The sequence below is a fragment of the Coregonus clupeaformis genome, chromosome 30 (genome assembly GCF_020615455.1).
Source record: "Coregonus clupeaformis isolate EN_2021a chromosome 30, ASM2061545v1, whole genome shotgun sequence".
Lineage (NCBI taxonomy): Eukaryota > Metazoa > Chordata > Actinopteri > Salmoniformes > Salmonidae > Coregonus > Coregonus clupeaformis.
In genome coordinates, this window is record NC_059221.1 from 11,647,328 (window position 1) to 11,672,957 (window position 25,630).

At 43.5% G+C, this 25,630-nt stretch overlaps 1 protein-coding gene across 2 annotated transcripts; it reads left to right on the forward strand.

The window, feature by feature from the left end:
- The first annotated feature begins 10,206 nt into the window (after positions 1–10,206).
- Positions 10,207–25,261, forward strand: LOC121545902 (la-related protein 4-like). Of its 2 annotated transcripts, XM_041856815.2 has the most exons (17): positions 10,207–10,766; positions 14,263–14,395; positions 15,128–15,295; positions 15,525–15,612; positions 15,884–16,020; positions 16,357–16,460; positions 16,643–16,753; positions 16,893–16,946; positions 17,113–17,331; positions 17,751–17,854; positions 18,366–18,407; positions 19,837–20,058; positions 20,489–20,540; positions 20,757–20,915; positions 21,153–21,319; positions 21,781–21,991; positions 22,183–25,261. In XM_041856815.2, exons 1-17 carry the CDS (start codon positions 10,650–10,652, stop codon positions 22,585–22,587), a joined length of 2,493 nt encoding a protein of 830 aa, XP_041712749.2. In that variant the 5' UTR covers positions 10,207–10,649; the 3' UTR covers positions 22,588–25,261. The 2 variants fall into 2 exon arrangements, with proteins under 2 accessions (XP_041712749.2, XP_041712750.2); XM_041856816.2 differs by lacking the exon at positions 18,366–18,407 and having other exon boundaries at positions 10,208–10,766.
- Positions 25,262–25,630: the final 369 nt, after the last annotated feature.

Below are 25,630 nucleotides of genomic sequence, written 5' to 3' on the forward strand. Positions count from 1 at the left end.
TCTCCCATTCCTCCTCTGAATCATCCAGATGGTCATTGGCAAACTTCCGACGGGCCTGGACATTGCGTGCGCTGCAGGATTTTAATCCATGACGGCGTAGTGTGTTACTAATGGTTTTCTTTGAGACTGTGGTCCCAGCTCTCTTCAGGTCATTGACCAGGTCCTGCCGTGTAGTTCTGGGCTGATCCCTCACCTTCCTCATGATCATTGATGCCCCACGAGGTGAGATCTTGCATGGAGCCCCAGACCGAGGGTGATTGACCGTCATCTTGAACTTCTTACATTTTCTAATAATTGCGCCAACAGTTGTTGCCTTCTCACCAAGCTGCTTGCCTATTGTCCTGTAGCCCATCCCAGCCTTGTGCAGGTCTACAATTTTATCCCTGATGTCCTTACACAGCTCTCTGGTCTTGGCCATTGTGGAGAGGTTGGAGTCTGTTTGATTGAGTGTGTGGACAGGTGTCTTTTATACAGGTAACGAGTTCAAACAGGTGCAGTTAATACAGGTAATGAGTGGAGAACAGGAGGGCTTCTTAAAGAAAAACTAACAGGTCTGTGAGAGCCGGAATTCTTACTGGTTGGTAGGTGATCAAATACTTATGTCATGCAATAAAATACAAATTAATTACTTAAAAATCATACAATGTGATTTTCTGGATTTTTGTTTTAGATTCCATTTCTCACAGTTGAAGTGTACCTATGATAAAAATTACAGACCTCTACATGCTTTGTAAGTAGGAAAACCTGAAAAATCGTCAGTGCATCAAATACTTGTTCTCCCCACTGTAGGTTAAGAACTTTTGTGAAAGAGCACAGTTTGAAAGATATGGCATATAGAAGCAAACTGGATGGACATCATGAAAATGATCGGAGAGGTTGAGGGTAGAGGAAGTTCAGGAGTAAAAACAAACAAAATAGAACTATTGTCAAATTGACTGTGTCCATAAAATGTATATAGGATGTACAGTGGGGAGAACAAGTATTTGATACACTGCCGATTTTGCAGGTTTTCCTACTTACAAAGCATGTAGAGGTCTGTAATTTTTATCATAGGTACACATCAGCTTTTCTGTAAAGGGGACAGGACGACTGCGCTGTATTGAGGGGAGGATGGCTGGGGCCATGTATTGCGAGTTCTTGGCCAACAACCTCCTTCCCTCAGTAAGAGCATTGAAGATGGGTCGTGGCTGGGTCTTCCAGCATGACAACGACCCGAAACACACAGCCAGGGCAACTAAGGAGTGGCTCCGTAAGAAGCATCTCAAGGTCCTGGAGTAGCCTAGCCAGTCTCCAGACCTGAACACAATAGAAAATCTTTGGAGGGAGCTGAAAGTCCGTATTGCCCAGCGACAGCCCCGAAACCTGAAGGATCTGGAGAAGGTCTGTATGGAGGAGGGCCAAAATCCCTGCTGCAGTGTGTGCAAACCTGGTCAAGACCTACAGGAAACGTATGATCTCTGTAATTGCAAACAAAGGTTTCTGTACCAAATATTAAATTCTGCTTTTCTGATGTATCAAATACTTATGTCATGCAATAAAATGAAAATGAATTACTTAAAAATCATACAATGTAATTTTCTGGATTTTTGTTTTAGATTCCGTCTCTCACAGTTGAAGTGTACCTATGATAAAAATTACAGACCGCTACATGCTTTGTAAGTAGGAAAACCTGCAAAATCGTCAGTGTATCAAATACTTGTTCTCCCCACTGTATATGCTGGAAGTAGAGGCCTAAGCGTTGTTGTTCACTAGTTTACTCCAATTAGGGAAGGGGTGGTGGGGTTGGAAAGTAATAATAAAAAAATAAAAAATAGGACTGATGGTAGAGGCAGATGACCCACTCGCCATTGGATCCTTACAAGGCACCCCAACCTACGTCCCCGATATCTCTGTCTCTTCTTTATGCGAATGATGGGGATTTGGGCCTTGTCGGGTGTCTGAAGTAAATCCTTCACGTCCGACTCGTTAAATAAAAAATCTTCGTCCAGTATGAGGTGAGTAATTGCTGTCCTGATATCCAGAAGCTATTTTCGGTCATAAGAGATGTTGGCAGAAACATTATGTACAAAATAAATGACAAATAACGTGAAAAAACCACACACAATAGCACAATTGGTTAGGAGCCCTTAAAACAGCAGCCATCTCCTCCGGAGGTTGTAGCAGGTCTCTTATAACCTAACTGCAGGGCTTCCTAGCACCCAGGGAGCCAGACAAGTATGGGTATGGTTGACATCGGCAAAGACTGGGACCTTTTTCAGGATGAAAAGAAACGGGATGGAGCTAAGCAGAGGTAAAATCCTAGACGAAAACCTGCTTCAGTCTGCTTTCCACTAGACACTGGGAGAGGAATTCACCATTCAACAGGACAATAACCTACAACACAAACCCAAATCTACACTGGAGTTGCTTACCAAGAAGACCGTGAATGTTCCTGAGTGGCCAAGTTACAGTGTTGACTTCAGTCTGCTTGAAAATCTATGGCAACACTTGAAAATTGCTGTCTAGCCATGATCCCCAACACCTTGACAGAACTTGAAGAATTTGGAAAAGAATAATGCACAAATATTGCACAATACAGGTGTGCAAAGCTCTTATGAGACTTGTCCAAGAAGACTCACAGCTGTAATCGCTGCCAAAGGTGTGTGTGTGTGGGGGGGTGAATACTTATCCAATCAAGGTATATTATGGTTTTATTTGTCATTCATCTTTTTAAAATGTTAGAATGTCTTCCACTTTGACAGATTATTGTGTGTAGATCATTGGGGAAAAAAAGACAAATCAATTTGAATCCCAATTTGTAACACAATAAAATGTAAACAAATCCAAGGGGGTGTAGACTTTCCATAGGCACTGTGGGTAGTTGTACCCAACTTTCAGCTACATTTATTTTCACTTACAGTAGTTGCTTCAGCATGACAGTCCTGGAATTTTTTAAAGAAATAGTTGGTGAGTTTTCTGAAATCTTCTAGGCAATTGGAGAAAGAACAAAAGACAATCTTAGCGCTATGAAGCCTTCACTAAGATTGTTCTTCGTCCATTGCCTACAAGCTTTCTCCCAAAGCTCAGCCAGGTTCTTCATTTTCAAATGTTGTGTAAACTGTTACTGTATCTTTGATTGTTTTGCAGTTGTGATCCAGGTTACACAGACCAGCGATGTGAGTGTGAGACCCAGCAGGACATGGGTACCAGCCTGGCCCTAGAGGCCCAGTACTGCCAGTGTGACGACACTAGCTGCAACCATCACAACAGGGGAAGGAGTGGTCCAAAAAACATCTCACTTCAGGACACTTCATGTTGTGAGTTTCTAAAAGAAGTGGTGTATAGAATGTGGGTCTGAGAAGGATGTTGTAGGAGCTTACTCAGTCGTTTATCACTTATTTTCTGTGACTGTTGGGGAAGAGCTAAGGTGACTGTAATCCTTAGATCACTGGTTCAAATTTGTCTCGAAGGACCAATCCCCAGCCTTTCACATAGTGACCAATGTTCCCTCGCGCAGCTTCCCTTGGACTGCCATGCAGAAGCAATGTCCGCCGCACAGAGAAGCAGGAGACTGAACTTCACTTACCTTTCTGGAGTTTCCCCTTTAGTTAACACTATGAACGTTTCACTCTATTGTTGGAAATGTGATCGAATCAACCCAATATTAGCCACTTTCAATGTAATATACCGAAACAAAACGAACTATGCAAGACTTAGTATGCAAAGAGAGATTTTCTTGTAGGCAGAGCGCATTGGAGTAGGATGCTATTGCATTGACAGGCACGCTCAGGCCCATACTCGACACAGACCGGTGTGCCATAACCAATCAGAGCTGCAGTAGGCCTATATGCAAATAGCCATTGCCATACATGGATCTGTGCCGTTCACTTTGAACTGGACTGTGTTTAGGATACAGTATGAGCGGTCCTTGTTTAGAGATCAAAGTGAGAGCTGCATGTAGCCACCTGTGCACATTGTTCATATCCTTTGCTAGTTAGTGAGTTATTAGCCCAGTTATAGCTAATTTCTAGTCAACAATGGGGGAGTGGTTGCTTCCTACAAGAGCACAAACATTTATTTATTTTGAAAAGCGAGTCAGGTAAAGTGCTTTTTTTATGTCTTAAAGGGGCAGTGTTGTATTTTGAGACGGTCTTAAATAAGCTAAGTAGCCAATAGTTAGAGCGTAGTATAATTTGTCTGATTCTCTGTAATAATGGTATGGGAATATAAATATATTTTATTTTGTAAAGTGGTTTCTTGCATCAAACAACACAACATTTTCAGTCACCTCCTTGTCTGAAGGACAAGTGGATAAACGGGTTAATGTCAAGCCCTGCATGTTTTTTTTTCAAAAGTCTCATCGAATGTAGGCCTACATTGAACACCACACATTGGCTGCTACTGTAGGCTTAATGATAGAACAGCTAATTCCATGTTAAAATGTTATGTGATGCATTTTTCTCCAATGTTTTTGATGGTAGGCCACTCTGGTAGGCCTACATAATGATCAAATAGCCAAAGTAGCCTACTTGGCCACTGTTAAAACTGTAACTTAAAGCGGGTACAGCCTCAGTGTTCACAGTAAACGTGCGCCTGATTTTGCACAGAATTTTCACAACGTTCAAGTTTGCGCTCAGCTGACCTGAAATTTACTCAGTGCCAAAAACAATTAGAGGGAACATTGATAGTGAACTTCGTCACATTTTTTATTGTTCTATATGCTAGAATAGATGCTAAAATAAGTGACTAGGTTATTGGTTGATTGTATGTCTATGTACAAAAAATAACTCTGCCTCCACCGGTCATATTCCAGGACAATATCGGTCTCGAAAGACCCTGAAAAAAAGCTTGATAGGGTTTAAGTAGAAGTCTACATTGAGTTGGATGATGAGTAATGTCCCTATATGTGTTCTGTCTTTACAGGTAATGGGAGGTGTGACTGTGGTACCTGTGAGTGTTACCAGAACTACACCGGTCCTGCGTGTGAATGCTATACTCTCACAGACCAGTGCCAGACACCAAGACTCTTCCTAGAGCTGGCCGCCTGGCCAAACTGAGCAATCGAGGGAGAAGGGCCTTGGTCAGGGAGGTGACCAAAAACCCGATGGTCACTCTGACAGAGCTCCAGAGACAACAATCTCTGCAGCACTCCACCAATCAGGCCTTTATGGTAGAGTGGCCAGATGGCAGCCACTACTCAGTAAAAGGCACATGACAGCCCGCTTGGAGTTTGCCAAAAGGCACCTAAAGACTCTCAGACCATCAGAAACAAGATTCTCTGGTCTGATGAAACCAAGATTGAACTCTTCGGCCTGAATGCCAAGTGTCACGTCTGGAGGAAACCTGGCACCCTCCTTACGGTGAAGCATGGTGGTGGCAGCATCATGCTGTGGGGATGTTTTTCAGCAGCAGGGACTGGGAGACTAGTCAGGATCAAGGGAAAGATGAATGAAGCAAAGTACAGAGAGATCCTTGATGAAAACCTGCTCCAGAGCACTCAGGACCTCAGACTGGGGCGACCCTAAGCACACAGCCAAGACAACGCAGGAGTGACTTCGGGACAAGACTCTGAACGTCCTTGAGTGGCCCAGCCAGAGCCTGGACTTCAAATCAAATCAAATCAAATCAAATTTTATTGGTCACATGCGCCGAATACAACAAGTGCAGACATTACAGTGAAATGCTTACTTACAGCCCTTAACCAACAGTGCGTTTATTTTAAACAAAAAAAGTAAGAATAAAACAACAACAACAAAAAAAAAAGTGTTGAGAAAAACAAAGAGCAGAAGTAAAATAAAGTGACAGTAGGGAGGCTATATATACAGGGGGGTAACGGTGCAGAGTCAATGTGCGGGGGCACCGGCTAGTTGAGGTAGTTGAGGTAATATGTACATGTGGGTAGAGTTAAAGTGACTATGCATAAATACTTAACAGAGTAGCAGCAGCGTAAAAAGGATGGGGTGGGGGGGCAGTGCAAATAGTCCGGGTAGCCATGATTAGCTGTTCAGGAGTCTTATGGCTTGTGGGTAGAAGCTGTTGAGAAGTCTTTTGGACCTAGACTTGGCACTCCGGTACCGCTTGCCGTGCGGTAGCAGAGAGAACAGTCTATGACTAGGGTGGCTGGAGTCTTTGACAATTTTGAGGGCCTTCCTCTGACACCGCCTGGTATAGAGGTCTTGGATGGCAGGGAGCTTTGCCCCAGTGATGTACTGGGCCGTACGCACTACCCTCTGTAGTGCCTTGCGGTCAGAGGCCAAGCAGTTGCCATACCAGGCGGTGATGCAACCAGTCAGGATGCTCTCGATGGTGCAGCTGTAGAATTTTTTGAGGATCTGAGGACCCATGCCAAATCTTTTTAGTCTCCTGAGGGGGAATAGGCTTTGTCGTGCCCTCTTCACGACTGTCTTGGTGTGCTTGGACCATGATAGTTCGTTGGTGATGTGGACACCAAGGAACTTGAAGCTCTCAACCTGTTCCACTACAGCCCCGTCGATGAGAATGGGGGCGTGCTCAGTCCTCTTTTTTTTCCTGTAGTCCACAATCATCTCCTTTGTCTTGGTCACGTTGAGGGAGAGGTTGTTGTCCTGGCACCACACGGCCAGATCTCTGACCTCCTCCCCTAGGCTGTCTCATCGTTGTCGGTGATCAGGCCTACCACTGTTGTGTCGTCGGCAAACTTAATGATGGTGTTGGAGTCGTGCCTGGCCATGCAGTCATGGGTGAACAGAGAGTACAGGAGGGGACTGAGCACGCACCCCTGAGGGGCCCCCGTGTTGAGGATCAGTGTGGCAGATGTGTTGTTACCTACCCTTACCACCTGGGGGCGGCCCGTCAGGAAGTCCAGGATCCAGTTGCAGAGGGAGGTGTTTAGTCCCAGGATCCTTAGCTTAGTGATGAGCTTAGAGGGCACTATGGTGTTGAATGCTGAGCTGTAGTCAATGAATAGCATTCTCACAAATGTTTGATCGACTTGAACCCGATCAAACATTTCTGGAGAGACCTGAAAATAGCTGTGCAGCGACGCTCCCCATCCAACCTGACAGAGCTTGAGAGGATCTGCAGAGAAGAATATGAGAAACTCCACAAATACAGGTGTGCCAAGCTTGTAGCGTCATACCCAAGAAGACTTGAGGCTGTAATCGCTCTGACGCTTCTCGGAAGTGGCAGGGCTTGCAAACTATCATGGATTACAAAGGAAAACCCAGACACGAGCTGCCAAGTGACATGAGCCTACCAGATGAGCTAAATGCCATCTATGCTTTCTTAGAGGCAATCAACACTGAACAATGCGTGAGCATCAGCTGTTCCGGAAGACTGTGTGATCACACTCTCCGTAGCAGATGTGAGTAAGAGCTTTAAACAGGTTAACATTCACAAAGGCTGCAGGGCCAGACGGATTACCAGGACGCGTACTCAGAGCATGCGCTAACCAGCTGGCAAGTGCCTTCACTGACATTTTCAACCTCAAGCAGACCACCATAGTCTGTGCCCAAGAACGCCAAGGTAACCTGTCTAAATGACTATCGCCCCGTAGCGCTCATATCTGTAGCCATGAAATGCTTTGAAAGGCTGGTCATGGCTCACAATCAACACCATCATCCCAGACACCCTGGACCCCCTCCAATTCGCATACTGCCCGAACAGAACCACAGATGACGTAATCTCTATTGCACTCCACACTGCCCTTTCCCAATTGGACAAAAGGAACACCTATGTGAGAATGCTGTTCATTGACTACAGCTCAGCGTTCAACACCATAGTGCCCTCGAAGCTCTTCACTAAGCTAAGGTCCCTGGTGCTGAACACCTTCTGCAACTGGATCCTGGACTTCCTGTCGGGACAACCCCAGGTGGTGATGGTAGGCAACAACACATCTGCCACGCTGCCCCTCAACACGGGGGACCCTCAGGGGTGTGTACTTAGTCCCCTCCTGTACTCCCTGTTCACCCACGATTGTATTGCCACGCAAGACTCCAACACCATCAATAAGTTTGCAGACGACGATGAGACAGCCTATAGGGAGGAGGTCAGAGACCTGGCAGTGTGGTGACAGGTCAACAACCTCTCCCTCAATGTTAGTAAGACAAAGGAGCTGATCGTGGAATTCAGGAAACGGAGGGCTGAGCACGCCCCTATTCACATCGACAGGGTTGTAGTGGTGCAGTGGTCTAAGGCACTGCATCGCAGTGCTAGCTGTGCCACTAGAGATCCTGGTTCGAGTCCAGGCTCTGTCGCAGCCGGCCACGACCGGGAGACTCATGGGCGGCGCACAATTGGTCCAGCGTCGTCCAAGGTACGGGAGGGTTTGGCCGGCAGGGATGTGGGTTCGTTTCCCACGGGGGGCCAGTATGAAAAAACAACAACAAAAAAAACGTCTGCATTCACTAACTGTAAGTCGCTCTGGATAAGAGTGTATGCTAAATGACTAAAATGTAAATGTAGTGGAGCAGGTCAAGAGCTTCAGTTCCTCGGTGTCCACATCACTAAGGATCTATCATGGTCCAACCACACCAACACAGTCGTTAAGAGGGCACGACAACGCCACTTCCCCCTCAGGAGGCTGAAAAGTTTTGGCATGGGCCCTCAGATTCTCAAAAAGTTTGACTACCACATCATCGAGAGCATCTTGACTGGCTGCATCACCGCTTGGTATGACAACTGCTTGGCATCCGACCGCAAGGCGCTACAGAGGGTAGTGCGTATGGCCCAGCACATCACTGGGGCTGAGCTTCCTGCCATCCAGGACCTTTATACCAGGCGGTGTCAGAGGAAGGACCAAAAAATTGTCAAAGACTCCAGCCACCCAATCCACAGACTGTTCTCTCTGCTACCGCACAGCATGCGGTACCAATACACCAAGTCTGGAACCAACAGGACCCCTGAATATCATCTTTATCATGACCATCGGTGCGAGGATCAGGCTCCAAGATCTTCACCACACCTGCCACCTCCGGTAATTCTCCCTCATTCTCTTCCATTTCACCTCCAGAACTCACTCAGTACGGCTCACTCTGTACTTGACACCAATCTTCCTCGACACAACTTCTCCCTTGTTGTTGCTCACTTCATCGGATTCAAACTCAACATCTGCTTTCTTTACTCTCTTTATCTTCTTCTTTTCCCGCAGTGCCTCCAAGTTCCCCGGGAGCACGACACAGCCATAACCCCCTATAAAGTGCATTCTTCCCAGATCTGACTCACTCATCTGTCATCTTCGACCACATGCCGCTTGCCTCTGCTAAAAGTTGTATCCACTGAAGTTGAACTTCATCAGAATGACTTCCCTTCACTCACACGATATAAAGGCGATAATTATGATTATATTGTTGATTATGGGTCCTCTCGAGGTCTCTTCCTTGCCACCCATGTAAACACCTGCTGACTTCAGTTAGTATGCATTGCGTGCATGTACTTCCGTCTTGTGCATGTGCCTTCGGTCATGAGCAAACGTCTGTAGGCCTACGCAATGCATGCATACTAACTGAAGTCAGCAGGTATTTATATGGTTTTGCGCATGTGCCAGGTGATAGAAATTTCAACTTCAGCACCGGCACTCTAAAAAGTCAGGTAAACAATATTTGCCTGTGGATATTTGGTTTCAAATTTCGTCCAACCGAAAGACCAACACCCCGGACAACCGGTAGAGTAAGTTCAAATGTAATTGTATTCAACATTTTGGCTTGTAAAGAAAACTTAAGACGATTTTGCAGTCATTAGTTTCAGGCTTTGTATATAGCCTACCAGAAGCAGCCTGTCTGATTCATCAGCCTACTGATAGAGTAAAGAATAAAGGTTTAGAACAGGGCTCTCCAACCCTGTTCCTGGAGAGCTTACCCTCCTGTAGGTTTTCAATCCAACCCCAGTTGTAACTAACCTGATTCAGCTAATCAACCAGCTAATTATTATAATCAGATGCGCTAGATTACGGTTGGAGCGAAAACCTACAGGACGGTTTAATGTTAGCTCTCCGGGAACAGGGTTGGAGAGCCTTGGTTTAGAAACTCTATACTCCCTCAAAGAATTATCAAAAACTGCACCTCAATTGCATTGGTAAGTATTGCCCTTCTTAGATCAAACTTACTAGCTAATATATTGTACAATAAAGGTAAAGCATTTAAATAAATAAAAGACACCTCTGCCTAACCAAGCTTGTTTGTTTTTAAGTTTGTCAACCGGAAACGGAAAGTACCACGAAAGTTCCAAAGGTCATTTCGAACTCGCAGTGTGAGTTGGGACGGTGGCGGACTTCACTAATGTCTGCCTGCTCTTAGAAAGGTGCGTGCAGGGCGTGTGTCCCCAGTGTCCGCTTCGGTCGCCCGGTTAAGAATGCACCTGTCGGCTTTGACGCTTGTAAAAATTTGTGGGAAGAAACATTAGTGACAAAGGTGGTAAAAGTAGATTCATGCTCTGGCATAGTTTTCGTCTAATATATTGTCGTGCGAGTTTGGTTCATACACGTTGATTCAACCCGGCTAGCTAGCTAAGTAGGATAGCTTACTTGCTAACTCTGGCTATTTAGCTAGATTTTGGTGTTGGCTAAACAAGTCTAGCAGGAGATAACCAGACTGATTGTAGACAGTATAACCAGTATTTTTGAGAGACTAGGGGTGGCAAGCAGGCCGGGGGGTTGGGAGGAAAACGACGGGGGAGACGTGAGCCAGGAGCGGCCGATGAGTTCGGACCAGGGCGGAGAGCCGCGGCTGCTGCAGGAGGAGGCTGATCCGGGACCGAAGACCTGTGTGGAGGACGGGACACCACTTGGGATCGGGGGGGGGTCAGGCGGCATGGTGAGTTGCGGCCTCTTACTAACTAGCTAAGCTAACGTCGGCTAGCCTACACACAAGTCCCATTCCTACCACCATGATTTGTCGCCTGCCACATTGCCTTTCCCAATAGGGTCATCATGCCTCAGTCATAGGCTCTTGAAGCCGATATTACCTACATTTGCCATGATTTCAGCTAACTACCAATCCGATTCACATCGAGAACTTGGTTGAGGTTATTTATAGTTCACGTTAGCTAGTTATGTTGCCATATGTTTGGATGAACGATTTATTTGCTGTGTCGTTCAATACACCACACGGTTGGTTTGCTAGGGTAAATCAATGGAAAATATTGTTCGTAACGTTATCTTAATTCCTTTGCAAACAGAGTAATCATGATGAGTAACTAGTTAGCCAGTTAACGTTAGCTTGCTAACCAAGCGTTATCTGAAGCTTAGTTCAGCCAACTACTTTGGCAGCCATTTAATTTGCTAACCTAGCTAGCAGTAACAGCCTAGCTAGCTAATTTGGGAGTTTGCCTAGTAATCATTATGTAGTGACAAAACTGTAATGTTATTTAGTGGACTATGGATTGGAGAAGGCGGGCATGCGCACCGTTGTCAAACTATGCAGCTAAACCAGCAAGCAAATAGGCCGAATCAACGCTAACGTTACCTAGGTAGCCTAATCTCGCCAGACTCTAGCTAGCCTAGCTAGCTAACATGCGTTGCAAATACCCGGCCTATGCAGCACAGTCGGTGTCAGCTGACTATATAGAAGCTGGGGCTAACGAGATACAACCAGGCAGCAGCAAGCTAGCACTGCAAATATGTTGCTCCAGATTAATTCGAGTTGCTTTGCTAGACATAGGGACTGCTGTCAGATTTATTGTGCACCATGTAATGTGTGCTCCTTAACATATCAAATGATTTTGAAACCACAATGTATACTGAGATGTGACAGCTGCTCTTGCCAGGAGTAACAGTTAGACTAGTATGAGAAGGGTGGATCATTTTGTAGCAGGTGGTGACTAGGAACGACCCCCAGTGGTATGTGGCAGGTTTTAGTATTTTTTTCCTAAAACAAGCTCTGTGGATTCAAAGGTGAAACAAGATGACACCCCTACGACTCATATCAAATGCTTCATGCGTGAATATATGTATGCAGCATGAGATGTATCACAATATGAAAGTACGTGGCTGTCATGTCCATTCATTAGCTAAGTGTTTACTGATTATGCTGTAGTTTACGTCAAGCTATGGGCCATAGTATATTTCGGTTTTCACAGTATTGTTTTTATTTGTGTCATTGTTGCAGTAATGACACATGTAGCTGACATACGAAGTTTGACATGTTGTGTGTCCGTCAAAGCCAGTCAACGTAACTGACAGCTCTGGTGCGGCATGTAGCCTAGCGTTTAAGAGTGTTGGGCCAGTAACCGAAAGGTCGCTGGTTCGAGATCTCCGAGCCGACAAGATGAAAAATCTGTCGGTGTGCCCTTGAGCAAGGCACTTAACCATAATTGCTTATGTTAGTCGCTCTGGATAAGAGCGTCTGCTAAATGACTAAAATGTAGAGATAACTACACCTTTTTGGATTAGTGCCAAGCCTCTGTAAAGCCCACCCATACCCCTTTTAAAAAATGGTGTCATGTAACTGTGAAGAATACTAATTTCCGAATTCCTATTAGATTTTAGAACATGGGGGGCGAGAGAGGGAGAAAGTGGCACGTGCCTCAAGTATCCTCAGGAGTGGTTAAGGGCTCAGTAGCAGGGGTAGCAACAGAATATCATTATAGTTAATGCTTGGGTTTGAGATTGACAGTGCTGCCTGCCAACAGCGATTCTGGGTTTGGTTTGGCGGTAAGCGTACGGAAGAGAGCGCGCTCTCTGCAGAGACATGTCATGTGGGTCCATCTGCCAAGGATTTAGGCGGAGTTCAATGAGAGAACCGCATGTTGATTTTTTTTTAAACAATCGACATTACGGGTAGTTTTTTTTAATCTACTACGCAATAGAAGAGCTTTGGCGTCTTAAACTTGTATCCACAATAAAGTACAACAAACATTTATTCTCGAGGTAAGCATTTTTATTTGATACAACGTAGCCAACACAACATGCTCGCTAGTTGCACACGACTAAGTTAAAACTGGATGGGGACAGCGGACCATGCTTGCTTTGGCGTTCTTGATCATAGTAGTTTATCGATCAGTGGTTGTACTGAAAATTAAATGTATAACTCGACCACGAATTCAATTTGGTTTCCAATGGCTTAGTTACCTACTTGTTTATGAATCTTTCTGTTTTCGGTTTCGTGTTTGTGTGGATGTTGTGCTCATGTATACGTCACGGAAACAAATGTTACACTTTCTTGAGGGGTTTGATACATTTGTATCAAGAATTATATACTTTGTTACATTTCTATCAAGATTGATGTTCTGTATTTTTTGTTAAATATTTGTCCCGAATAAATGTTACATTTCTATTAGATTTACATTAGGGGATTATTCACATGTAATTACAATGCATGTTCACTTTACATGGTACTTACTTACAACTAACTGTTCTACATGTTGCTGCATGAACACGTAAAAACTGCTGCATTGGACATTTATCTCAATATCAAATCATTTCTGTACCTTACTGTGATTGTTTTAAATTAAAATGGTCAAAAGGAAACGAATAGCTTCTTAGCAAAGAGTAATTATTCCAGCAATAATTTAGCTAGGACAGAGTGTGGAGGGGAAACTGAAAACTAGATGGTATTGACAGAGGTTTGGAACTCTCTTATTGGTCTATTAACTAATTTACAACAGGCCAAAATTCCTTCCCACCACAACAGGCTCACATTTCAGGCTGCCTTTTCAAACATATCTTACACTAAAAGGGCATTATCATAATTTTCAGTGTGGAGAGATCTATCTTTATCTATTCTTATCTCTATATATCTATCTATCTTTATTTATTCCTATCTATCCTTATCTATTCCTATCTATAATCAAGTGTTTGACTGCACTGGGCCTTTAAAGATTCGAAAATAAACTGGGGGGAAAACGTGGAGCCTCTGCCCCAGGACTGAGTTTGGGAAACCCTGATCTAAAACAAGTCTACCTACAGTGAGAAGCGCAGATTTTGTTTTGTTTTTAGGATAAATCAAAATGCAAATGTTATGCTGAGTGTAATTCCCTTGTTTTAGGATGTGCACGAAAATTGCACTGTATTTGACATGGCAACATTTTTAGTGACCTATTTGCAAATTATTTACAAACATGCATAGAGCATATCAGCCTATAGACTGACAATACAGCAGGACGCATAACTGCAACGCATTTCGACTTGATGAGTGTTCCTCAGGCAGCATGGGAAAGGGAGACAATGGAAGTATGTCAGGGTTGGGATTAATTCCATTTCGATTCAATCTGTTTAGAAAGTAAACTGAAGTTGCATAAATTCCAAATGTAATTGTTTTTCAACCCTGAAGTGTATGATAATGTGCATTTCCTCTTTCCCCCTGTTCCAAGGTCACCTCCAAGGGCGCCGGTCTGAACCCCAATGCCAAGGTGTGGCAGGAGGTGGCTGTGGCCCCCGCTGAGGTCCCTGCTGACGGCGCACAGTGGCCCCCAGCTGACATCACTGAGGCTGACATCACTGAGGGTGAGAAACGACACTTAACACCATATAATTATGTATGCAATTTAGCAGACTCTTGTTGCCAATACACCTTGCAGTAAAGTGAGTGCATACAATTTTATTTTATTTTATATTTGGCTTGTGGGTATCGAACCCACAATCCTGGCATTGCTGGCACCCTACCTAGCGCCATACATAATAATCAGAGACATAGTCAGTAATTGGCTATGCATAACACATTTCCAGATGCTGAAAACGCTTTTACATTGTAAGGAAAGCTCATCTTATCCACCTTATCAATTCAATAACCCTTATTCGTTTCTGATGGGCTAAAATTGCTGACAACAGAAGGAACATACCACTACCTATGCTGTACCATGCATGACATCCATGCCACATGTACTGAAATCTGTAGGCATATTGTTATTGCGAACTCTCTCTCTCTCTCTTTATAAAACACGGGGCCAAGAGGGTGCAGTGTCACAGCAGCAACAGACATATTGCAGTCAAAATATCCACATTAGCTAATGAAAATTCTATATCTTACAATTTATCACACAATTATCATATAAAGTTATGAATTTAACAATACATGTCGACCCTTATTGCACTCTCTTTACATCCTAGTGCAGACATTTCGGCGGTTAGAATCTCATATGGGCTACTATATGTTCTTACAATTATCACACTATTATCCTATTAACTGAAGAATCGAACAATAAATGTCAAACCTGATGTACCCTCTCTCCCATCCAGGTTATTCCGAGTCTGTGTCCTCCCCTGGTTGTAAGCCGTACAGTGTAGGGTTCACTATCCTGGAGGATAGCAGCTCCTCGGCAGCATCCACAGCTGAGATCACTGTGAATGGCATGGATCCCCCAGACCTGAGCTTCACCCCCGCTGAGACCACCACCGGCACCTCAGGTATGCAGCATGATGAACTAAACTACACTACCCATAATGTACCATATACAATAAAGATGGTTAAGATTAGTCGATCATAGCCACAAGGCTGCATGTTTCTCACCGACAAATTATAACACTTTTACAAATGCATTATCGAGGCAGACTTCTTTCCGGATATCTTTTCGGACCTCATGGAGTTTTCGGACCTACCTTAGTACATACTAATGAAACGCATGTTGGTTTGCAGGGGAGACCAAGCTGACAGAGGAAAGGCCCCTCTCATCAGAGAATCTGAGAGAGTCCCTCAAGAAAGAGCTGGAGTTCTGCTTCTCTAGGTGAGTACACATGTTCTAGATTAGGCGTTCTACATCTAGGTGAGTGTAGTTGTTCCTATGTTTGAAACGGGGAGATACTACCTGAACTTGTCCAATAAAAACACACAAGTTCGTTTTGTAGTTGCAAAACATTTTGCTACAGTATGACCATAGTCTGATGGGCTTTGGCTATGTGATTATATATGAAGTTAATTCCTTAGGGTAAATGTAAATGTTTGATAGCCATGTATGCTTTATGATGATTACCTTTGACCCTCATTTTTTTGTCTAGGGAGAACCTGTCCAAGGACCTGTACCTGATGTCCCAGATGGACAGTGACCAGTTTGTCCCCATATGGACCATCGCTAGCATGGAGAGCATCAAGGCCCTCACTACTGACATGGAGCTCATCCTAGACATACTCCGATGTAAGGAACTATACCTTGGTTTTATTTGTTGTTTTTGCTGCTTTTGTGGAACCACGTACCCTGGTCCCAAATCTGTTTTTGTTTTCTTGCCAACTCCTGTGGTCATTGTGGGATGTTATAAAGAGTTATGTGACCAGTCTATGAACAAGTGGGCTTGTGATTGAATGGTATTGATTATTATTTAATTTTTTAACGTAACGCACCAAGGGCAATACTTTTAATACAATGTAGGAGAGGTGTGGACTACTCCTAGAACCATACAATGATAGTTACTGTATGTAGATAGATAGTGATGTAATTTGTGACCCTGAGCCTGATTTCTGTTCTTATTCTCAGCCTCTCCAATGGTACAAGTGGATGAGAAAGGAGAGAAAGTGCGTCCTAATCACAAACGTTGCATCATCATCCTGAGGGAGGTTCCTGAGACAACACCTGTAGAGGTCAGACAACCATGTTAGTCATGTTATAACCAATATACAACCATGTTACAACAACGTTTGCAGCCGGTGTTATTATTGTAAATGACAAGGTGAATTGCTAGTAGTATGCCTCCAGTCACAATGCTGGCAAGTTTGCTGTATTTGCTCATCATCTCACATACTCTATTTTTTGTTCCCCTCAGGAAGTGGAGTCTCTCTTTAAAAATGACAACTGTCCAAAAGTGATTAGTGTGGAGTTTGCGCACAACAACAACTGGTACATCACATTCCAATCTGACACTGACGCTCAACAGGTACGCTGGATCTGATTGGCTTATAAAGTAGTATTCAGGCTTCTAATTGGTGTAATGGGCGTTAAGCGGTTATCAATCCCAATTTTGTTGAATAAACGTATGGAATTTCTGCCTGTCTGGTGTCTTTCTTTCCTTTCAGGCACATAGATATCTAAGAGAAGAGGTGAAAACATTTCAGGGAAAACCCATCATGGTGAGTTACATTATAACACTATCAATCACTTGTAATTTAAGACTGTAATTTCCCTCAACTAGCACTTCCCTTTTATTAATCTCTCTTCCCTTCGCAATCATATTGTGAAACCAAAGACAAAATTCCACATTTTGTTTCATTTCACAAGTTTTTCTCTAACTTCTAGGCGAGGATTAAAGCCATCAACACGTTCTTTGCTAAGAATGGCTACCGTAGCATGGACAGCAGCATGTACGTAGCCCAGCAGTCTGCCCAGACCCAGTCCCAGTACAACCCCAACCTGTACATGCAGCACGTCTACAGCCCTCAGCAGCAGTACCCTCTCTACGGCATCGTACCACAGACCTGGACACCCTCTCCTACACCCTACTTCGAGACTCCTCTGGTGAGCGTCAACACTCAGACTTTATCTTTTTTAAATGGTGTTAACTGTGTTATAAATGTATAATATTCAAATTATTTGGTAAGATTCTGCACACTATCAACTTTATCCTAGTAAATTGGGGTAACTGTAATTTCGTTTTATTAGGTTAGTCTCATTGAGAAAATCTCTTACGTAAGAGAGATGTCATCTTCCTATTAATTAAATTGACAAATACAAAATATTATTGTTATTGCTTATTCAACATTGATCTGTTTTAAATGTGACTTGAAAGGTGGGATCTTGTGTATTGACTAACTCTCCTGCACTACACTGCGGCTGGTTGTGTGTGTCTCGTGGTTTGGCTGATCAGACAAAAAGGAACAATTCAGTTCTCTAAGAATATAGACAAAGAATTCTTCCTCCTTTTCCCACATCTCCAGGCACCGTTTCCCAACAGTGGCTTTGTGAATGGATTCAGTTCTACTGGACACTACAAAACTGGCAACAACTCCCTTAATATGACTCGGCCCTTTAACAGAAACCGGTACGTTGAAAGTCGATTTTGTATTCTCTCTGAAGTGCCATGAGTGGTAAGTTGTCTTTCTGTGGGTGAAAATGCTTCGAACCCGTACATGCCAGTTTGTGGTTAATCCATAGTAACATTGGTGAAAATACTTTGTGGCATAATTTTTTTTCTTCGTAGAGTAAGGCTACAGCTGAAAATTATGGATTGATCCAGTGTTTTTTATTTTATTTGAGATGATTATCCATCCAAAAATGCACAATAGTTCCGCCTTTTTACTTATGCAGCTCGTCGGAAAATGGTTTACTTGGATTGAACCTTTGACTGATGACAAACAGGCAATTGATAAATGCATATAAGATTTATTCCATGTTCATGCGTCTCTGTGGCCGTAGCCTAATGGCATATATCCTTAAATAAAACCACAGATTTTTCATTTCCATTATTAATAGTGAATGGGTCTTATTGAATGAACCAGTCCAAGGTAAGGTTTTGAATTCACCACCTGTTCTCTTACTGTCTGTCCCCACAGTGTACCTCTCTATTCAAGAAAGAATGTAATAAATGCCTTCAGGTACAGCCATTATACTGTATATAATCCGCTTCATTGCTTCCCCGTCTCTTTTCATACCACAGACAGCTTTGTCAGTTCATAACTGTTCATGGCTGTTTAACAGTTCAGCATTATCCCATCTCTTACATTATCTACAGCCAAATGACTACATCTATAACTGGTCTTAGCTCTGACAGCCAGCTCATAACAGTTCAGTTCATACCTTAACATTGACAGTAAAGGTTATGTTCTCAGGTAATGGACATTTGGGATTTAAGTCATTTGACAGCTTATGTTTAGAAGCGTTAATAACAGCTGTATAAGCTGTTATCTGAGCTATAGCCTAGCTATGGCTCATATCCACAGTGATCTAGCTAGCTCTCTGTTTTGTCATTTAACCGTTCCTCTCATCCTGACTAACCATCCATTTGTTTCTTTTCATCATTTATCTCTTAGAGAAGCTTCATTAGAAATGTTTCATTAGTACAGCTGTACTTTGGTAATGTAGTCATGCTACCAAATAAATGTCCTTTACTAAGAGGTGAGGGAAATTCCTGTGACCTAATCTGCTTCATATGATGACTGTATAAAGAAGACGGCTAGCCACTGTAACTAGTGGAATGGAGATTTGGTCAGCCAAAATGATTGACTGGTAACTTTTCCTTTGCAAACTGCCATTTCAACCTGAGTAAGAAATAACCTTATTTGAGCTGGCGAATTGGTACAGATACTCACTTTAACTTTGCAAGATATTTTTAAAATTGAGAAATGTATCCAACACTTTTTAACAAATACATGTATTTCTAAAGCTCAGTAATGGACACACATAATGAGCGGCTTATTCTATTGTACTCTTATGTCATGTAAAACCCGAACACTGGTTGGACCTGATGATGACACATTGATGTGCAATGAGGGAATACAGGCTTTGGAGGGAATGGGGGCTCTGTTTCTCCTCCTGTGCTCACCCCTAACCTTTCCTCTCCCTCCAAAACCCTGAATCTCCACACCTGTCCCGACAAGTGAAAAGATTGCGATCTGAAGGTCTTTAAGCGTGGGCTTGAAAAAACGAATACTTGAATTGAAGGGGAGGGAAGGGGGGCAATACTCCTGCAAAGTTAATTTGAGCCAACATTCATCTTTTAGTTTTCTTTGCACACCCGTTGCATGTTGGCGTATTTATCATCAGATGTAGGCCTAGATGCTGCATGCTATTATTTGAATGGCCACCATATATTCACGTGCCAAGATTAGCCTCTGTAACCCTGGGTCGTATTTATTAGGGCACACCGTAGCAAAATGTTTTTTTGCAACAGAAAATTAACAAGTGCAGGTAGTCCTTCCTCGTTTGAGTCAGTTTTCTTCTGATTAGTCCCTAATGAATACGACCTAGATGCATCTAAACCAAGTCAGACCCGTTATCCTTTCTTCCATCTCCTTCGTCCTCCAGGAACCACGTGAAGCCCCAGGTGGGGAGACCAGGCGAAGTGGTCCCTACATCTGTGGCCCCTGTCTCCCTGGAGAGCTTGACCGGCCTGAGGAGCTCCCAGCCCCCCACCACTGTTCCTGGACCCCTGCAGACCCAGACACCTCCAGACTTGACCTCAGCCTTCCCCCACCTCTCCACCTCCTCGGACCTCAACGATGACGGAAGCATGGCTGGACGCGGAAGGTGAGCCTGACACTGAAGAACGTGTTTTTTGTTTGTTTTTTTTTATTCATAAAAAAGATCTCTCGACCAGGTATTATGACATAACACACAGTGAGGTCGTCAGGGAGGTATTATCCCCCTAATGGAACAATGACATTCTGTTTTTGAAGGGGTGAATTCGTTTGGGTCATCTCAGACCTAGTGATGACAACTTGATGCGCAGGAGGGAAAGCAGGCTGTGGGGTGTGACTGGCTTTGGGTCTCTTCTCTCCTCCTCTCCTCTACCTACGCTCCCCCTTTCCCCTAAGCTATGATCCTCCACACCTGTCCCGATGAGCGCTAAGATTATGAGATCTGAAGGTCTGATATGGAGAATGTTAGTCAGTTAACAGAACACTTGTGTACTAATTTCTGCACCACCTCTAAAAACCTCTTCTGTCCTTGATTACAGAAGGACTACATACAGAGGCACACGAAGGAGGAGAGAGGAAGAGCGGATTACGGTAACGTTGCAAGTCGAACGACAGTTACTGTGGCATTAGTTGGCTTTTGCATAATAGATTTAATCTGGACCAAACCGGTTATGAATTCTGTCTCTGCTTGTTTTCCGGGGCATGTCTTTTTGTTTTTAAGCTTAGTTTGTCTGTTACTTTATGTAAATTTTGAGTTTGTATGGTACAAAATGTAAATGTTCTTATCTCCTTGTTTGCCCCCTCCAGAGGCCCATACCCCTGGCTGAGGTAAAGGTGCCGCCCCCTAAGTTTGACCTGGCTGCTACCAACTTCCCCCCGCTGCCGGGCTGTGTGGGCAGTACGCAGGGAGAGCCCCTACTGGAGAACAGGATGTCAGACGTGGTGAGAGGACTGAACAGAGACAAGGTAAAGAGGGGATCCCTATGGTTAACACCTTGCTACCACACTCCTATCACTTTATTTTGAGCCGAATCCTAACTTGAGATGCATACGCTCAACTCAGATTTTTGCATAAGTCACATATTTGTGCAAAAACTGGAGTTCCACATGCCGATCTCAAGTTAGTTTGGGCCTCTATCGTATTTGTTTTGTTTTTTAGCTCGTTCATATGCTGACTTCAGTCTACCCTTCCTCTCTTTACAGACGACGGAACAAGCAAACAAGGAATCCATCAAGGAAGTGGGTGCCGGCCCAGTCCCAACCCCAGCCCCAGTACATGAGGAGGCAGAGTCTGTCTCTAGTCCTGCTCAACCTGCAGCCAAACCTGCTGCACACCCCCACGGACCACCCATCCATGCACCTGCCCCCAGGTAAGGGAAAATAGGCTAAAGTCTGCACGTTCTTTTTCAGAGGGTTAGAGTTGTCCTGTAATATCACTCTTTCTTTGTGTATAGACTTCTTTTAAGTCTGTTTGACATTTTAGTCATTTAGCAGACGCTCTTATCCAGAGCGACTTACAGTAGTGAGTGCATACGTTTTTTTACTGTTAGCTGGTAATTCTCCTCATAGCATTTTCATTTCAAGATTGATGTTTGTTAACTGGCTAGCCTCAAGTCAATGATGAGTTGTTAAGCTAATGTCACAGATGAATTCTAGAGACTGTAGATGGCGTTGTTAATATGTGATCTGCCAATAAAGTTGTATTGAATTGTAATAAATAGAGCTCAAAGAAGGTACCGATGGTCTGCCTCAGTCATAATGACATATTAAAACTCACTTTTGGTCGAATGGTGTTTTTCCTTTCTTTCTTTCCTGCTTTTTTCTTCTGTAGTGTATCCCATCAGGAGGAGAAGGTGGAGAGGGTAGCAGATCCCCCAGCCCCCAAAGTGACCCCACCCACACCCGCTCCCTGTGCGGCCAACCCATCCGGACCTCCCTCCACACAGCCAGCTATGCCTGGCCCCAAGCCTCAACCAAGCACAGTGCCCTCCACACCAGCTACACTGAGCACCCCAGCCACTACCGCTACCCCTGCATCAGTGGTAAGGCACCAAAGATAATACTCTACCTCAAATCTAGCCAGTTAGAGATGATGGCTTCGTTTTACATTGGGATTGCTTCTTCATCTTATGAAACGGAGTTGGTTTCCATTCTCTACCCTAACCCTTAGACATGCATCTTTTGTCATCTGTTACTCTTAACTCATTGTTCCTTTTTTCTGTCTCTTGTTCAGGAGCCCCGTAAACTCAGCTATGCCGAGGTGTGCCAGCGAGCCCCCCCCCCAGGCCCCCCTTCCACGCCAGCCCAGCCTCTGCGTGAGCTGCGCGTCAACAAGGCAGAGGAGCCAGGCTCCAGCTCCACCACCACAATCCCAGGCGACCACCCCAGGGGAGACCGGCAGGAGAAGGATAGGGACGGTGGCTGGGAGTGCAAGGAGACCCGGCCCCGTGATCGGGACCGGGACTTCCGGGATGGAGGCTACTACCGCAGCAACGGGCCCTCCAGACAGGGAGGCTACGGGGGCCTCAAGTTCCGTGAACAGAGACGGGGCCCCCAACCGGCCTGCCGCAGCTCCCCTCATGGAGGCCCCCGACACACTGGCAAAGAGCAGAACATCCCCCCGGTATCGCCAAAGTAAAACTTCCGATATGAAAAACGAAAACAAACAAAAAAGTATGAAATATATGTGGATATAAATATATATAAAATGAAATGCATATAAAAGCAACAATCTTAACGGTAGCCGCCTCCTCCTGTCTGCCTCCTGGAGCATTGTCCCAAAGAAAGAAAAAAGCTTTGTGAAATGACAATAATGAAATGAAAATGGAACCCTGGGGACATCCAGGAGAAAGTAGGGCAAAAAAAAAAAGAAACCGCTTAAGAAGTGTGAACTTTCAGTGATTTTAAAAAGGAAAAAGATCTCAATTAGGCCTCGTAAACAAATGTATTCACAGAATTTTAAAATCAGTGATTTTAAAATCAATGTGATCTCTTTTGGAGGCCGTTTCATTTTCTTTAACTGAGGAGAGGTGGGACACTGGGCCCTGTATTAAGGCTCTCTACCTTTTTGATTTTAAAGAATAGATGTTGGTCTGCAAGAAACATATGCACTGAAGAAGAAAATAACATACATGCATACATGTGTACATATACAAAGATATCACTAACGCAGCGACGACGAGACATCTTATATTTTTCTTTTCTTGTGAGCGTAGGTTTGGCAAGGATGAATGACTGGAGGTAAGACGGGTTGATTTAAGATGTCTGTTTATGTGTTGATTGCTGCTAAGCAAATAGATTGGGACAGAGTGCTACAGTTCAGTTTGCTGTTGCACTGATGTTCATGGAACGAACGAACGGCTCATTGTGATTCTAACATTCGAGAATCAATTACCTGAAATTAGGCGGTTGGAGATGATCCTCTGTTTATTCATTGAAAAATATATAATTTGAGCCTTGTTAATTATTGGTTCAACTGTTATCCGTAAAAAGGTCAACAAAATTATCGGTAAAATCAAGCTACAGTTTTATGTCTGTGGTTTTTGCCCAGAGCTGTATGGCTCTTGTTTGCGTAAGGAAGGAAGGGTGATTTTTATTTTAAGCTGAGGTCCACTCGGGGTAGGAGCACCTCACCGCGCGGTCCGACTCGCAGATCGCAGTCTCCTGGTCCAATGCTGTTCATTTGAAATGTCATCTATTTCTATCTTTATTTCCTGGTTTTTGTCTGGATTTCCCCTCTAACAGATTCAGATCATACATACTGATAATCAGTCAGTCAGGCTCTCTGTTTACAACCTACTATTCACAATGGGATTGTAGCTTAGTTAGGCTATTTTTTGGGAAACCTAGGGAATAGATATGTTGATGTATCCTGGGTATCAGTCTGTTTTGGCTCTCTTGCCCTAACTCCGTATGGAATTGTCATGTTTGGCTTGACAATGACAGCAATGGCGTTGGCAAGAGCACGAATAGATCTGGGACCAGGCTAAGGTTTATGCGGTCAAACCTGACTGCCTGTGCTTAGGTTGATGAGTTGACCTGAATGGTCTTGGCAAGATCTTTTTGGTTTCTCCACATCAATGCAGGATATTCAGGTTTAGCAACACATTTTGTGTATTGTAAATATAAATAAATGATGGTATAGAAGTATCAGATTCAGAAGTAGGCTAAAGAGTGCTGTTAGCTGAGAGAGTGATTTAGCTAGCTTATATAATACATTTGGCAGCCAAGTAAAGGGGTTAAACAATATCAGCCCATTTCCATGTGCAATGTGCCAGCTGCCTATGATCCTAGTTGACTTGGTAGGGTGAAAGCTTTGAATGCGTCCCAAATGGCACCCTATTCCCTATATAGTGCACTACTTTTGACCAGGGCCCTGGTCAAAAGTAGTGCACTATATAGGGAACAGGGTGCCATTTGGGACGTACAAGAGTTGAATCGCTTGGAAAGGTTTGCTAGGTAATGTAGTCGTTTGGGAAATCTTTGTCCCAGTTAATCTGAACATGAGAACTGTAGAGGTGTAGTTGCCTATGCTATATCATATTATTAACCCTTCACTAGAGGCATGTGGGAGAATGTATTTGTTCTAGTGCTGAACTTCCAGAGAAAGGGAGGCTGGCATTTTTCAGACCGGTATCTATCTATACACCACCGCAGATTTTGTGCTTTTTAGGGTGAGTTTGCTGTTTTCAAATTTGATCAAAACGAAGACCGAAATTTGACTTAGGTATTTGCAGTTTGGACTTACTGGAGAACGTTATTTGCTTTTTACGTTTTATTTATTTTAATCCTACTGTGCAACGCTTTTTCCAATCTTGGTAGGCTGGTTTCCCCAAAGTTGTGTGTGAAATCGCATTGGCAAAGAATCACGCATATGACATTTGTATATTGTTTGAGATTTCAGCTGAGAGAAATACTTGATGCATTGACTTTGGGTTTAGTAATGCAGTTATAAATGAGTTAACCAATCACCAAGGCGGTTTTTTCATTAATGAGTTTTGAGCAGCTAGTGATGTAGTGTAATGAAATAAATGCACTTGTTTTAAAAAATAATCTTACTGTTTAAGCAATGTGAAATCATTTTAGAAGCATATGGTAATGATATTGAGGTAGACAGGCTTGTGAAAATCTACAGGAATAGCTTTCTTCTCTCCCTAATGTTTGGGTTCTTTTTTTTTCTGTTAATTTTTGGGTTGCAACAATTTTTGGGTGGCAACAAGGAAATATGGCAATGGATCAATTAAGTGTTTGAGACACTAAATTCTAAAACTCTGTATGAAATGTCACCCAAAAAATAAATTATTTTGATTTGGCTTTTGAGTTCTGTCTTTTGTGTTTCATCAAAGTACACTGACCAAAAATATAAATGCAACATCTAAAGTGTTTGTTTCATGAGCTGAAATAAATCCAAGAAATGTTCAATATGCACAAACAGCTTATTTCTTTCAAATACTGTGCACAAATGTGTTTACATCCTATTAGTGAGTATTTCTCCTTTCCCAATATAACCCATGCACCTGACAGGTGTAGCATATAAAGAAACTGATTAAACAGCATGATCATTACACAGGTGCACTTTGCGCTGAGGACAGTAAAAGTGCAGTTTTGCCACACAATGCTACAGATGTCTCAAGTTTTGAGGGGGTGTGCAATTAGCAAGTTAATGTTAATTTCTCTACCAT

What these genes read in the sequence shown, in the direction of transcription:
- LOC121545902 (XM_041856815.2), top strand. Translation starts at nt 10,650, where the DNA reads ATGAGTTCGGACCAGGGCGGAGAGCCGCGGCTGCTGCAGGAGGAGGCT. An exon ending in GGGGGGGGTCAGGCGGCATG is followed by an intron (nt 10,767 to 14,262) that starts GTGAGTTGCGGC and finishes CCCTGTTCCAAG; the next exon opens with GTCACCTCCAAGGGCGCCGG. An exon ending in ATCCATGCACCTGCCCCCAG is followed by an intron (nt 21,320 to 21,780) that starts GTAAGGGAAAAT and finishes TTTCTTCTGTAG; the next exon opens with TGTATCCCATCAGGAGGAGA.